The following is a 14,835-nucleotide window of genomic DNA, read 5'->3' as shown; positions in this document are numbered from 1 at the left end:
GCATTAAGGCGGGGGATAAGTCTCTGTTGGCCAGCTGAAAGTGCTGATGGGGATATTAAGGGAACAAAATCATTCTCGCAGATGGTTCAGAAGACTATATTTAGTAGCAAAGAACGAATGGAACAGAACTCAGCTACAAGATAACCTCAGAGGACTCTGGGGTGTGTTTGGGGTACCGACTGAAAGTGAGGGAAAGTAGAGTATGTACAAGTGCCTTGTGCAAGTTTAAGGTTAAGCATATGTGTGTATATTAAGGCCATGCCAGTTTGTGTTTCAATGTGAGGGTTAGCACCTTTACTCCCTACATAACTCTAACCTGACAGTAGATTGTCACATTTTCAGTTTCTCTGAAGCATCATGACTGGACATGGTGGACATGTGAAATCAGAGCTATAATAATATACTGGAGACTATGCAAAGGTCAATGAACAATAAAAGGCAATGCATGTCTTCTCTTTTGTGATTGTATTTTTTTTTTTCATTTTGAGAGCATCTCCAGTGCAGCATGAATGCATGAAACAGTTTGTTTTCAAGTGAAATGATTTTAAAGTTCTTGTTGTGGCCAGCATTTTGGAAATACTGAAGTCATGAGTCCAAAGTCCCTCAGCACAACCCCCCAGCCTCTCTGTCCCAAATATAAAATATATTTTTACTACAGACCAAAAACATCAGCATATTTTTTTAGACATGATGGTTATTAATGTTGTTTCAAAGATGTCTCCAGAATGCAGCAATTTATTTAAAAGTCACATGTTTATTTTAGGTGTAATTATAGAATATAAACTTCTCCTCAGGTTGTTAAAACCTCCAAATTCCCTAGAAACACATGGAGGACATCCATGTCCTCGAATCTACCTATGTTTTCTACCACACCAGTAATTGCAAAGTTTGGTATATTTGAAGGTTAATAAAAATACATAAGAAATGTGTCATAATCTCGTATGTAGCACAAGACAAGGTCTTATGCATCTATTTAAATTCACAATTATATAAATTCTGCTTTTTCTAACCAACAAAATCTTAAGATATAAAATGAATTGATTCCCAGAAAACAGTACAGAGTCTAACATAGAGCGGTGGTTCCCAACCAGGGGGTTGGGTCCCTTCCTAGGGGTCTAGCCTTGACCCCTCAGTACTCATCTGCTATATGATCACATCATACACACAGATGCCATAGTAAGTGAAAGATTTTCGGTCTTGCTGCTGACCACCTGGGGTCCTACATAAAGGAAAATCTACCCTTTGTTGTCTGGGTCCCTGTTGCCTCTGGAGCAATACACTTTATATTGCACTGTCTGTGTCCTTTTCTATTTCTGTATGTATTATAGAGTTATTCTATGAGCTTTTCTTTGCTGGCTGTAGGAACCCATCTTTCTGTTCCTGTCTTGTTTTAATGGTCACATTTTAGAATAATTCCTTCATGTTATTATTTTTGACACACCTCCACAAGCTTCCATGCCTCCTAAGAAACTTGCAAATATTCATGTACCTACTCCAGAATATCTCTGGGTCAATGGATTCATTGTCAAATGGAGTGCCAACCAAATATTAGCATTAAGAGAAAGAGGGAGACAAGGGTCGACATGACAAGAAGAGAAGTGAAGAATTAGGTCATCTGATACATTGTCTGGTTATCTAACTGTAGTTTTATTTCTATTTCTGTTACTAGAATTGATTATATGATGCATGAAGTACCGTGGAGTAATGTACCTGGAGATTTAATACATCTTCAAAAAGAACTTTCTAAAAGCTAAGAAGCCAGTTTTATTTTTTCATTTGATCTTTTGTAAGCAGTTATTATTAATTACAGTAGTGTCCTGGCAAAATATAATTTTCTCTATAAATAGTCTGTTTGGATATTAACAGTCCTATATATAGGCACCTTGTGAGTGTCGAGGTTGGCAACAAAATGCCCTTCTAATTGCACACTCAGTCAGAGAGGAGTCCAACACAGGACTCCACAGCACCACTTTGTGGCAAGTGTTCATGTAGACAAGACAGAAAATAGTTTTCAAGTGCCCTCTAGTGTGCCCTTCCAGTGGACAAAATGTGATAAAGTGTCCTCTAGGGTGCCCAGTCTTCTTTAAATCAGGCTTAAGCCTGATTGCTTTTCTAGCAGCTACACTCTGCATTCCAAATAAGTATTTTGTTCTAATATTTTTAGAAGCCCAAAAAGGCTGAAAGTCATTTTTGTCTTGACTAATTCTGTGTCTTACGCCAAAAAGTGTTTACTTTTGGACAGGCTTTGAACAACTGGTAGTGATTTGCTTCCTGGGAGCCACAGTTCCTTCAGCAGTTGAAAGGGCCTGAGTGGTGATACTTCTGATAGGTATGATAAAATATCTGCTCAGACTCTTTCATCCAAATGCTTTCCACAAGGTTGAGCCTGATATACTCCACTGAAATTCACAATATTTTGTCCAGACTTCCACTGGGATGCAACTGTGAGTTTGACTTTTATATTTTTGTTTTATATAGGTGGTACCTCCTAAAGACCCCTCTATAGTCTTTAAGCCCTGAATCTGTCCTCTCCTTTAAAATAATCTCTTAAACCTGGCCCTTAGTGGCACAGACTACAATTGCTTGCATACACATGTTTTACACATGTTGTTTTCATTTACCCTAAGAAGTTTGCTTAGCTTGTTGTAATTTTATACATTTTAGTCTAATATCATATTATATTATCCTGTTATATTCTGTATCTGTTCAATTAATCACCTTATTTTGAGAAAAGTACTCAAACCAAACCTGAAGACTACTCTGACCAGACTAGTCTAGAAGCATAATGATTCCCTTGCTGGGTCATACATTTTATAGAGCTGGGACAGAATATGCTGAGCTCGGCTTAACCAGCAATAGCAATTTTGCCTTATGAAACAACCCTCAGAATTTGTCACTAACACTGCAATTAATCTTTGGTCAAATATCTATCAGCTAAAATCTGAGTGATGTATGTTCATTCAGGCCACACTGTAACAAAAATAATTACCAAATATGCTTCTAATACTTACTAAGAAGTGTATGTGTGTGTGTGTGTGTGTGTGTGTATTGTCTCCTGTAAAACAGGCTGAAAATCAATTTTAGCCTTTGAGTCTAGTTAAACATATATTTTTTATTAAAGTAATGTAAAGTTACAATTATTGCACTACTCACTTATAAATTGATTCCATGCATGTGTATACAGTACATTAAAAGAAAAGTGCAGGATTACACAGTCAGCAACAGGGGGCAGTGTAAAATCAGACATGTCCGACAAGTGGCGCACTTTCAAGTCTAATTTTATTCCTCTAAAAATGTCTTATCTCCTAGTTAGTATAAACTTCTACTCAGCATTAATAACAAACATTTTCACTCTTATTATTTAATCAATCTACATTCAGAAACATGTATTTATCATATTTTACCCCTTAACAAATACTATATCCACACTCTACATTCTTCTTTGCCATAATATTATGAAAACAACAAGACAAAGCTTTAAGAGTGAAACTGTAAAAAATAACAAAAGTATCTCCCCAAAGATTCCACCACTGAAAACAACATTCATTTCTTTGTTTCTTGCTTGTTTCCGTTTACATACCTAGTCTCTCAAGGTACTATATAGCCATTAAATAAGTTCATCCTTACTTTTCAGTAACAACCATTGTTAATTAAAAGACACCAGCTTTGCTTCTTTCGATTAGCTTCTTTAGCTTCACCAACAAACTTAAGGTACCAAACTTTCCATTTAACTTCTACAGGCTGTGGGATTCAATAACTATGTACAATTCAACCCTACTATAAGTCCCAATATGCCATGCAACCAGATCTGACCATAACCCTTTATGTGAAATTGTGGGCTATGACCAAATTTAGTAAACTGGCCAACATATATACTGCCTATATCCCCCCTCCACAGCCACTCTCATTTCTTGAACCCTTTTATAAATGCTGGTGCCTCTCAGTGAGTCAACTTCCCCTTGCACCACTTCAGATTAAATCACAATTCAACAAAACAAAATACACATTCCTTCATCTGTGTTATTTGTTTAATAAAAGTTAAGAATGTACATATATCTGCAAAGATCACACTCATACTAAGGAGGTTCTGCCTAGTGGCATTTGGAAGCTGTGGTATCCAGTGACAAGTGTACACTCAGTGACAGCCTGGGCACTTGTTGAATGTGACCCATGCTAAAAAGATAGCATTTCTCTCTGGCTATAGTGAGCAGAGGTATTTGGCACAACCTTGCTAACACTTGCAAGAGCAAACCTTGTCTTCTCATATAGTTACACAGTGAGCTGAGGTGTTTAAAAACATTTTACAATTTTCAATGTGTCATGCATCATTAAACCCCCTGGACAAGTAGACTAGGTCATCTTGGGTTTCTTCTTGATAATGTTACAAACAGAGTGGGTATAAACATTTTGTGCACATCAGTTAGTAGGACAAATACTGAATAACTTGTTGTTCAAAGATGAAAGCCTGCAACTTTTGCTTTATGATCCTCCACCTGTCAACATACTACAACAAACATCTTCAGTGATTTAATCATATGATCATGACCACAACTATTCATTTTCACCATCTTTCAGACATTTCAAGTTTCAAAGAATATTCAGTACAGGCTCTGTTTAGATGGTATTTCTGCTACATTAGTAGAAAGAGATCTCCAGAAGCCTTACAAAACCTCCCCCAGGACAGGCATATGGTGGACTATACAGCATACAGCATGTTGTAGTATGTCGCTCAGCTACATGTGTGAGTAAATGTGTTGGCAGCAAAATAAATGTGATAACCAACAATTTGAACAGCAAGTAGATGTTAATGATCCACCATTATTTAAGTTGTAACATATTTAAAAAAAACATATTACTTATGTTGAGGAATAATGAATGGAGGTAGGGCTGCTTCTTTTCATTAACTGTCATTATTCATCTCATCATTGAATTAATGAGAGAATTGTCCATGACAATTTCCCTAAGCCTAAGGTCATATCTTAAAAGTGATTGTTTTCTGTAATAAAGATATTCAATTTACAGAGAAAAGCAGAATATGGTCACATTTGAGAAACTGGAACCAATGTTTTTTTGGGCATTTTTCCTGACTTAAACAATGAACCAATTAACCAAATTAATTTTCTGTCAAATAATCAACTAGTTATTTCAGCACTAAATGATTAGTACATGTCCAAGTGTGGTAGTGAATGATTAACTGATTCACATTGCCCCTGGCCTCCAGACACGGGGTTGGACGCCTCCCTTGGTGGCAACAAAACGTGGTTTGGGTGCTTGAACTGGTTCGGGCTTAAGTGGGGGTAAAGAAGCAAGGATACTGAGCTCAGGAGCACTTTGGAACTGCTTGGCTGTCTGGAGCCCAGTGGTGTATGATACTGGAGTGTAAGGTGTAGGGACTGCATGGGGCACAGGGTTATGAATAGGGGTAGAGAATTTTGGGAGGCTGGGCAGTCCAGCTGGTTGGGAAGGAGGTGAAGCTGGGGTTGGGGCACTGACTGGTGCTGGTGTAAAGAGAGGGGCTGGGGCTGGAGTGAAAGGAACAGGAGGTGGGGAGATCATACCAGAATGAGTCAAACGTTCTCCAAGTGTAGTGGCTGAGCGGGGTGCAATGACTTTGGGAGTCAGAGTGGGAGCTGACATGGGTGTGGGTGTGGAGAATCGCTTGACCTCAAACACACGGGCTGTTTTGAGAGGGATCTGCTTAGGTGAGGTTAATGAGCTGCCCACCATTGGTGTTGTGTAGTCACCCTGCTGCTGCCTCTGGGCCTGGTAAGAAGGCATGGCTGACAGATTAGCAGTACTACCTCCATAGTTGAACATGGCAGAGTTGAGCTGGTAGGGCTGTCTTCTCATGAAATCCAGTGCCTTGATGCCCTCTCTTTGGGAGCCTCCTCTACCCCTGCTGTCTGGTTTGCCTATATCCCTCTGAGGCCCAGTAGGGATGGAGGGGGCCAGAAGTGGGTTGTACCCAATGGGTGGAGGGGCACGGACATTCGGAGAGTATTTCCACTGAGAGGGAAAGGAAGGATTAGGGGAATTATCAAAGGGTTGTGCTGCACTGTGCGAAGCCACTTCCTGCTGGTAAGGGGTCTCGGATGGGGTGTCCACTACATACATACTCATGCGGCTCTGCCTGCGGGCAAACAGCTGGGCCCCCTTACCCCCTGCTTGAAGAAACTGTGGGGCCTCATGGATGACTTTAGGCTTAGGTGCCACTGGAGGAGGTGCCCTCCCCATGCCGACCTCCCCACTCTTCTCCTCCTCTGCACCGTCATGTAGAGTCTCAGATTGGCCATATTTGTGTCGGCTGGACCTGTCATCCAGGTTCTGCACCATAGACAATAGATCAGGATTTGGAGATTTCTTTGTGACATCTGGCACATTGAACATAGGTTTGGGTTTGCCACCACGCCGTCGAGCCTCAAGTAAGATTCCTGTGCGACCTGTTGGACCAGGAACAGGGGTTGGAGCTACAGCTTCTGGTTGGGAGACCACTGACACTGTTGGGGCCATAGAAAATTGAGGTGAAAGTGGCTGAGCCACTGGCACTTGACGTGGGGGCAATGGGGCAACTGGGTCAGCTGAACCAGGAATTTGAGATACATGAAGAACTGGGGCTAAAGCCATTGGTGCTTGTTGAGCCACGGGCATTGAAGGAATACACACCGGGGGCACATTTGCAAATGGAGCATGATTAACAATAGTTATTGGTGGTGATGACTGCATTTTCTCTAGAGGTGTAGAGATGGCTGGAGGGTGAAAGGTAACATGAGCTTCTGGTGTCAGGTCTAAGGGACCTTGAGGTACAGAGGATGGTGGGGGGAACACTGACGGAGGACTAGGGGGTAGTACAGATGTTACTGATGAAGCATTAATGTTTAGTTCAGAGGCAGTGGAGAATGGTGGTGGCAAAACAGCTGCTGAGGCAGGACGCTGGGTCGTCTTTGTGACTGGTGGTCGAAATGTTACAGGGGCAGTCGCAGATCGAATGCTGATAAAGCCAGGAGTGAAAGGACGTGCCGTTCTGTTGAGAACATTACTAGCAGATAATTCTGGTAATGGTGTTTCAGCTGGTGGTGCAGGTCTGGTCAGAATAGTAACTGAGGCAGTGGCTGGTTTGGGTGCCACCGGTGGAGGTGACATCACCATACAAGCTGTACTAACTGCAGAGAAGGATAAGTCCCCGTTAGACATTCCATGGACTGCAACTGGACCTGGAGCCTGGGAAATCTCTTGCTGTGTGGCTGTAGGACCAGGTGGTATCATCTGCTGAGGCTGGATGTTTGGTTGCATCTGTGGTTGTATCTCAGGATTCAAGTGATACATCTGAGCCTGCTCCTGGACTTGAGACTGTGGAGGAGCTTGTGGTTGTGCTGCTTCAACCTTCTTGGCATGTTCAGCAGCCCTCTTTCTCTGTTGCTCAAACAACTGGGCGCCCTTGCCTGCAGTGTCACTCAGCCCTGGACTCGGAGCATCCTCTGCCCCATCCCCACGACCCTCAGTGCCTGCAGTTGCCCTCTTCTCCAGCATATCTAAGTAGTCACTATCCCAAGTTGGGTCAGGAACTGCTGAGAAGCCATCGTCATCAAACTCTGATTCGCTGCCAGGAAATACTCCATCCTCCTCCTGTGAGTCCTGACACCTATCCTCATCCACGCTACCAAAGCTGGTGAGGGTGTACTTCTTGGATCGCTGCCGCCTCTTCTTGAACATCAGCACCCCCTTGGAGTGAGGGTTGGGAGCATCAGTCAGTAGGGACGCAATTGTTCGGCATTTGCTTTTGGCTTCCTTTACATGCTTGTCTTGCTGTGTGTCCCCTCGGTTCAGTTCTGCAGGGTATGAAAGCCATAGCAGTTAGTAATAGTTTTACAATAGCATAACATAACTTCTGCAGTAAGGTCAGAGAAGTCTGAATTACCCGATTTAACCTTTAAAACAAAAACTGACTCTGACATGAGCATCTAAACCTGTCCTGATCACCATGCCTCCAACAGGCATCCATCTCTTAACTTGCCACAGGAGCACTTCTGGGAAAATTCCAGGCAAGCCTTCAGCTTTTCACATTATCTGGGGTGAAGGGTACATTTACACATTATTAGTCTTATGTACTCTGACATCTAACTTAACTAAAAATATTTGCAAGCTAGTGGAAAGGTGCATGTTGTAGGTGACTAGAAGGAGAACTTCAAAGGGTAGCCACAACATATCCTTTAACTTGTTATGGAATTAAGCAGATTATCATAGGCAACCTAATTCTGTTACCCAAATATGCACTGCCATGTGAAGGGGAGTTCTTAATTTGCCTAGGACAGGATTCCTTAGTAGGACATTGGAATGTTAAACCTTCAGTGATGGCAAGGGGGATTTACAGGAGTGCATTTATTTAAGTTCTTAAAACAGCCCGTTGACTTCAAATAGCCCACCTCTGTCCTTTTCCTAGGCTTATTATGGATGATGGACAGGACGACAAGTTATAGGAAAGAATGCTTGCTCAGTGCTCTGTATCTGTTGTTGTGTCAATAAGACTTGACTATGATTGTTCAGGCTTCACTAGAAATGATGATATGCAGTAAAGTTCCTTTTGTGACATTTTAGACACGCAGTATTTGGCTGCAAGTCGAGGGGACAGTTCCATGTTCTCTTTTATATCTGTGAAATACTATCTTATCATCCAGCATAATGGAAGCACATATTTCTATCTTTGTGCATCTTATATAGAAACAAATCTGTCATTGTGGTGAGAGCCAACCTATGTCATATTCAGTGTTACAAAACATATCATGCTTGTGCAAAATACCAAAGGTACCAAGAGAGGAAGAGTGGGGCAGGGAAAATGAGAGTGTCTGCTCTGCTACTTGATACCTAAAAGCAGCTGTAGATGCTTTTCAGTGCTCCCAGATTGATCACTGGGGTTTTTAGAAACATAACTAGAGGCAAATATAGTAAAACTTACCAGCCGGGCTCTATTTAACAGACTTAGCTTAGGTTGACGCCCATGCAAACTGGACTACTAAAGTTTTAGTATTTTCAGTACAGTACTGTTGAACCCTCTGCAAATATCTCTTCTTTTTTTTAATTATCTTGGAGGTTCAGAGAAACATGCCCCTGAAAAAAGGAATGTACTGCACATATTATCCAAGCAAAGTAAAGATGTATTTTAACAATGAGGACTTTTTTGTGTTTGGGTATATGGTAAGGCAAAGAACAGTATCAAAGAATTCTTGAAAAAAATATCAAAATCCGTAGCTGTTCAGAGGGGTGGCTGTGTCTCAGGAGGTAGAGCGGGGTATCCACTAATCAGAAGGTTGACGGTTAAATCCCCAGCTCTGCTGCATGTCGAAGTGTCCTTTAGCGAGATACTGAACCCCAAATTTCTCCTGATGCTGTGCATCGGTGTATGAATGTGGTGAGTGAGTTAGTTTCTGTTTTTGATGGCTTTTGTCATCACTGTATGAATGGGTGAATGTGGCATGTAGTGTACAACGAATAGACATATATTTAACTCTTTGTAGGGTTTGAAAACGCAATCAGTGAATGTTATCAGGAATGTAAACGTAAGAGCGGTGGACCCATGTGAAACACAGGTGACGTCATTGTTCTTCCTTAGCTGTACTTACTGGCTTGCTTGGCCTTTTCCATGTAGGTTGTTGTAAGCTCCTCGTCAATGGGTTTATTCACAGGACCCACCATGGGCACAAGCTGGCTGCGGGAGCCCAGCATCAGGGCCTCCTTTGCCCTCTCAGGGGACACCAGGGGCACGTTGGCTGGCTCGAGAAAACCACTATCCTCCTCTTGTCCTCCATCCCGTGGCCCCTGGTCATCTGCGGAGGAGATGATGGAGGAGGTCTCAGTGGATGTCTGGGAGGACCACATTCCAGGAGGCTGGTAAATCACCTCCCTCCGCGCCACCCCAGGTAGCCCCCCTCCTCCATCTCCATCTCCCCCACGTCCATCCAATAAACTTGGGTAAACACGTGCATCTGGAGCGCTGTCATAGCCACTCATCTCTGACGTTTCCCCGCCCTCGGGGGAGGCTCGTCCTATTGGTTTCCCTGGGTTGGAGTTGCTGGGGCTGCGACGTTTCTGCCGGCGCTGCCTCTCATAGCCTGCCACGTCTGCATCACTGTCAGTCTCGCCGTAGTAAGCCTCACTACCAGGGGGAGATGTCAAACCACTGGTCAAGGAGGAGCGGTTACGGTGGACCTCACGGACGGGTGCATGGTGGGGGTGGGTGGGGGAGATGGCACGTAAAGCAGCCCGGTACTCTTTGTCTATACGGGGAGATGGGGCTCGGGTCACAAGCACCACAGACTGAAAACCAGCAGGCACCCTGCAAACAAGTGGATGGTTTAAAATATCTATTGGGCAAAATAAAGGCCCTTGTATGTGATATTATAATCAAAATGTCAAAATCTGGAATTCATCTTTTCTTAAAGTAGGATCTTAGCACAAGCAGCAGAAACATTTGCTAGTCCATTTTTTTGGGAGAATATAATATAAGGTATCAAAAACATGCGTATTGTAATTAATGTTTTGTGTCAGAGTTTATTCTTTAAGTCTTAATATGCATAATATATTGTTTTCTTGATCCATTACAATGGGTTGATAATGGTTAATCACTTGTAAGAGGATTGGTGTTTGTTCCTCTGACCTTTTAACCCGGATGTGTAGTATCCCAGGGGAGCTGTCAATGATGTCCATGGCCTGGGCATGGGATAGCGTTCCACATGGCTGTTCGTTGATGGACACAAGCTCATCAGCCTCCCGCAGCCCAGCCCTGCATGCCTTGCTGCGTTTACGCACCTGCACAAGCAAAAAAGGCAAAATTTCACTTACATTGAGGACAAATGTTGAGTTTTGATGGGCTGAAGCTTTTATTGCCTTAAATCGATAGTTATGGCTGAAGAGTGAAGAAGGAATGGAGGACAGAGAGAAGGAATGACACGCCAGAGATCGAAGTCGAACCCATGGCCGCTGCCCGCTGCTGCAAGGACTCGGTACATGGGGCGCCAGCTCTACCAGGTAAGCTATCAGGATGCCCCATGGGTTGAGTTTTGAGGCCATATGTACGTTTCTCTGTTCTGTGTTAATAGTGTTTTTCATCCTGCCAAGATCAAATCCTTACAATCCACAAGATTAGTGATTCAATATTTAAGGTGTGCAGCTATGCAAGGCTTGCCTGATGCTGTCATATTTATAATCTATTGTTCCGTCATAATCAAAATGCTATGTAACTCAAGTCTCAAGTTTTGGATTCCCTGCAATTTTATTATTTCCCTTAGAATTGTATGTTCAGCTGCAACTGCAGGGACAAAAAACCTGACAGAGGTATGCTGCTGTCTTGTCTTGGTTTGTGATGGTGACTGACAGAAAGTAGATTTTGTCCTGACAGCTCAGTCTTGCTGCAGACATATGCCACATATTGCATCTCGAGTGGGGCACTCGCACACACTTTAACAGGGAAATGCCAGCCAGCAGCCATCTTCATTTGGTGCTTTGCTATTTGTGCCCAAGGTCTGTTAGGACCATGGCGTTATGCCCACCCTAAATTGCCTCAGATCTATGCAAGCCATGTCGACATATCCCATAATAAATTCAAAGCAGATTTTTCAAGGACAATGACTGCAGTGTTGATTGCTCTCTGTGAGGGCACTGTCCTGTATTGAATGAATATTGAATGATATTAAATGAAATGAAGAGAGATAAGAAAGCATTGCTTTGGTTGACCTAATTTGTTTTCTTTCCAGCTATTCTGGTTAGCCTGTAATGAAATCCCACATCCGCATTTAGCTGAGCCTTTCAAAGAGGACTGTGCCTACTTGTGGTAAAGGATGTCAGTTATTCATTCAGTCAGTCACCTTGTGGTTGCAAGTCATAACAATTATAATACCCTTACATACTTGCACACACCACATGAACTGATACAAAAATACACATAAACTTATATAAACACACAGATGCACACATATATGCCCAAAGGCTGATACAGATACTGATACACTGGCTCTTTCAGTGAAGTATCAAACTGCTCCACCTGTTCTGGATGGTATAGTATGAGACCTGACAAGATAACGCCTTCCTGCTCTCAAGGGTGAAGGAGCATGCTGTTTTGGATAGTCGGACAGAAACAGCTGTCGTCCACAACCATAAAGGTGATTTGGTGTCCCGTGGCTCTGTGTACATGCTACCACATTCTGCATAAGTCAACTACATGTAGGATTAACATTTTAAAAAAGCAAACATACTGAAGACTTAAGTACTGTTTATAATAAGTGATTGTTTTCTGAATATGGTGATTGTCTCAGAGGTGTAATCTAGAGGTTCATGATCCTTAGCTGATGTTTTTTTTTTCTGATAAGCCATAACATTACCTGATGAGAACTGTTACCGATGTCTTTTTATATAAACGTAAAGGTATATGACTCATTGCACATACCTTTCTGTTGAAAGCTTTTTCAGTCCCATTGACCAACCAGAGGGACAGTCCTTGCAAACTTATGTGGACAAACCCGCAAGACGTTTTAGTCTAGACAAAGTTTTCAAAGATACTAAAACTGGATTGGATTGTTTGACATATATGAACAAAATAGGACAGGACATGATAAGATTTCACTGAACTGAAGTAGAAAAGAATATACTGTATATATATGATATTGTCATACAATGTGGGAAGAAAGTTAAAAATGAACACGTGAGCTACTTATTTATTTGAGAATCAGGACTGAGGCGGCTCTCCGGGTCATTCATTCACAGCCTCACAACAATATGGAGTACAAAAGACCTTTAGCAATTAGGATTTCCTTTCCATCTCAACCTGCAAAAAAGTCACAAGTTCTTCCCTAAGCAGCTAGATACTAAGTAGTGCATGTACAAAAATAGTGTATGAGGTTAATTTTTGACTGAGCTGAAATACACACCTTGGCTGACCCCGCGACCTGCTGCTTCCCAACCAAAAATAGACAACTGGAAAAGTCATTCTGCTCAGTCAACAATTATTGAAAATGTGTGTAGATATGTGAATTTGTGTGATGTGTTACATGTATTCGTGTGTGCATGCAGGTGCAGGTGTACTAACACCTGAACTATCATATCCAGTAATAAGATCTCTCTGGATAAGATTTCATAGAAGAGAAAGCTGGGCCTAGTCTCTGCCAACCAGCAAGGACAAGGTTGGTAAAGCGAAGAGCAGTGGCTGTGAATTTAATGATTCTTATATGTCACAGATCACGATGACACTGAGTATTTACTTAATATTTTGTGTCTTTTTCTCAGCTTGAAAGCCTAATTAATCCTTTTATCTAGTATATATTCCACCTTGGCTTACATGCCAATCTTTGCTTTCTCAAATGAAGATCAAGATTCAAATCTGGACTGCTTTACTGCTGCCAAATGCTCCAGGGGAGTAAAATGAGCTGAGAGGCTTTGTATAAGAGTTATAAGATTAAATATTTTGTATACAAAATTAATATATTCTTTAAGTGGACTTTTTTGTACACAAGAAGATTCTCACAAAGCAATATAATTTTATTTTATATCACAGACAACAATGTGGCTTTGGTCTGGCCTGAACTACAGCCATTTTAAGAACTAAACTAAATACAGATTTTTATGACATACATTGCTCATTTGTATAGTTTTTACTTTTATAACAGTGATTCCAAATAAATCTCAGGTAACCTGCCAGTTCAACATGACCAAGCATGGCTGGAGTGAGTTCAGTTTCTTACTGAAATGATGATGTAATGGAAAAATGCTAGTTTATTGGCACAAATATGATTGTGGTCATGGGTGAATGGTGTGTAATATCCAAACTTTAAAAACAAAGTGACAGTAAAATGATGACGTACCAAAAATCTTTCTGCATCTGCAATCTGCAGTGTGTACATTTCACTGAGTCAGTAACACAAAGTCAAGTTTTTTGTCAAGAACAAACCAAGAAACCAAAGAAGATTAGTTCAAATTTTCTGGTCAGCACCACTCTAATTTCACTAGAACTTTGAGCTTCGTAGTTTAATAAGAGAAGCAGCATTCAGTGGAAGAAATGCAACATGGTTGCCCTACATTCCCAGCTGAACTTGAAGTTTAAAGTTCACCCAATCAATCATCGGTGTGCTTCTGCATGAAGACCGTTCTCAAACAAGATGATGACTCACATTCAAGCCCCAAACCAACTTGCATAACAGCCAATATTCCATGTCAACTCAGTTCACAGCTTCTTAAATCTCTGCCTAATACATCTGAGCTGATATTTCACTTGTCTTTAGTGAGGCTGTTGACAGTTTTCTACTTTTACTCAGCAAACCATAAAACGACTGATTCTGTCCAACCTGCTCAGTGACCTGCCTTACCTTAGCCACCTGGAGTGGTTTCTGATGTTCCACACCTCCCTGGAGACGAAAGCCCCATGGTGCTCCACCGGACAATGTAATTATCACTTCCTCTGCAACCATTGTTGTGCTTTCTCTGTCTTTTTTTTGCTTTTCTTCTTTTTCTTGGTTATTTTCCGCTCTTTGGTTTTTATATTTTGTCTGGGGGGCCCTCAGTGCATTGGCCCCATGGTCAGCAATCAGGGCCCCCTCACAGAGCTCTGACCTGCTCTTTGTCTGCCACACTGTCCAGACGCTCTCTTCTCTCTGAGTCCAGCTCCAAGGCCGACGTCCACACCTGAACACACACACATGCACGCACACACTTCTGTGCACCCACCCATACCCAGGGTGGGCCAACCATCATAGGGAGGCCAAAGGAGAGAGAGAGGGAGAAGGAGAGAGAAATATGGGGGGGAGGTCTGTGTCTGCTTACACTGAGGAATGCCTGCCCCAAATGAGTGAGGGGAGG

The 14,835-nt window shown here is 42.1% G+C and overlaps 1 protein-coding gene across 1 annotated transcript; it reads right to left on the bottom strand.

The window, feature by feature from the left end:
* Window positions 1–3,097: 3,097 nt before the first annotated feature.
* synpo2la (synaptopodin 2-like a) lies at window positions 3,098–14,480 on the bottom strand. The gene is made up of 4 exons (XM_035663030.1): window positions 14,346–14,480; window positions 10,649–10,800; window positions 9,615–10,327; window positions 3,098–7,826 (listed from the first exon to the last, which is right to left on the bottom strand). Exons 1-4 carry the CDS (start codon window positions 14,445–14,447, stop codon window positions 5,200–5,202), a joined length of 3,594 nt encoding a protein of 1,197 aa, XP_035518923.1. The 5' UTR covers window positions 14,448–14,480; the 3' UTR covers window positions 3,098–5,199.
* Between the last annotated feature and the right edge of the window lie 355 nt (window positions 14,481–14,835).

The sequence above is a fragment of the Morone saxatilis genome, unplaced genomic scaffold (assembly GCF_004916995.1).
Source record: "Morone saxatilis isolate NCDOM2014 unplaced genomic scaffold, NCSU_SB_2.0 Contig19, whole genome shotgun sequence".
Classification (NCBI taxonomy): Eukaryota; Metazoa; Chordata; class Actinopteri; family Moronidae; genus Morone; species Morone saxatilis.
Note: the sequence above shows the minus strand (reverse complement) of the source record. Positions and strands in the feature narration are given on the sequence as shown.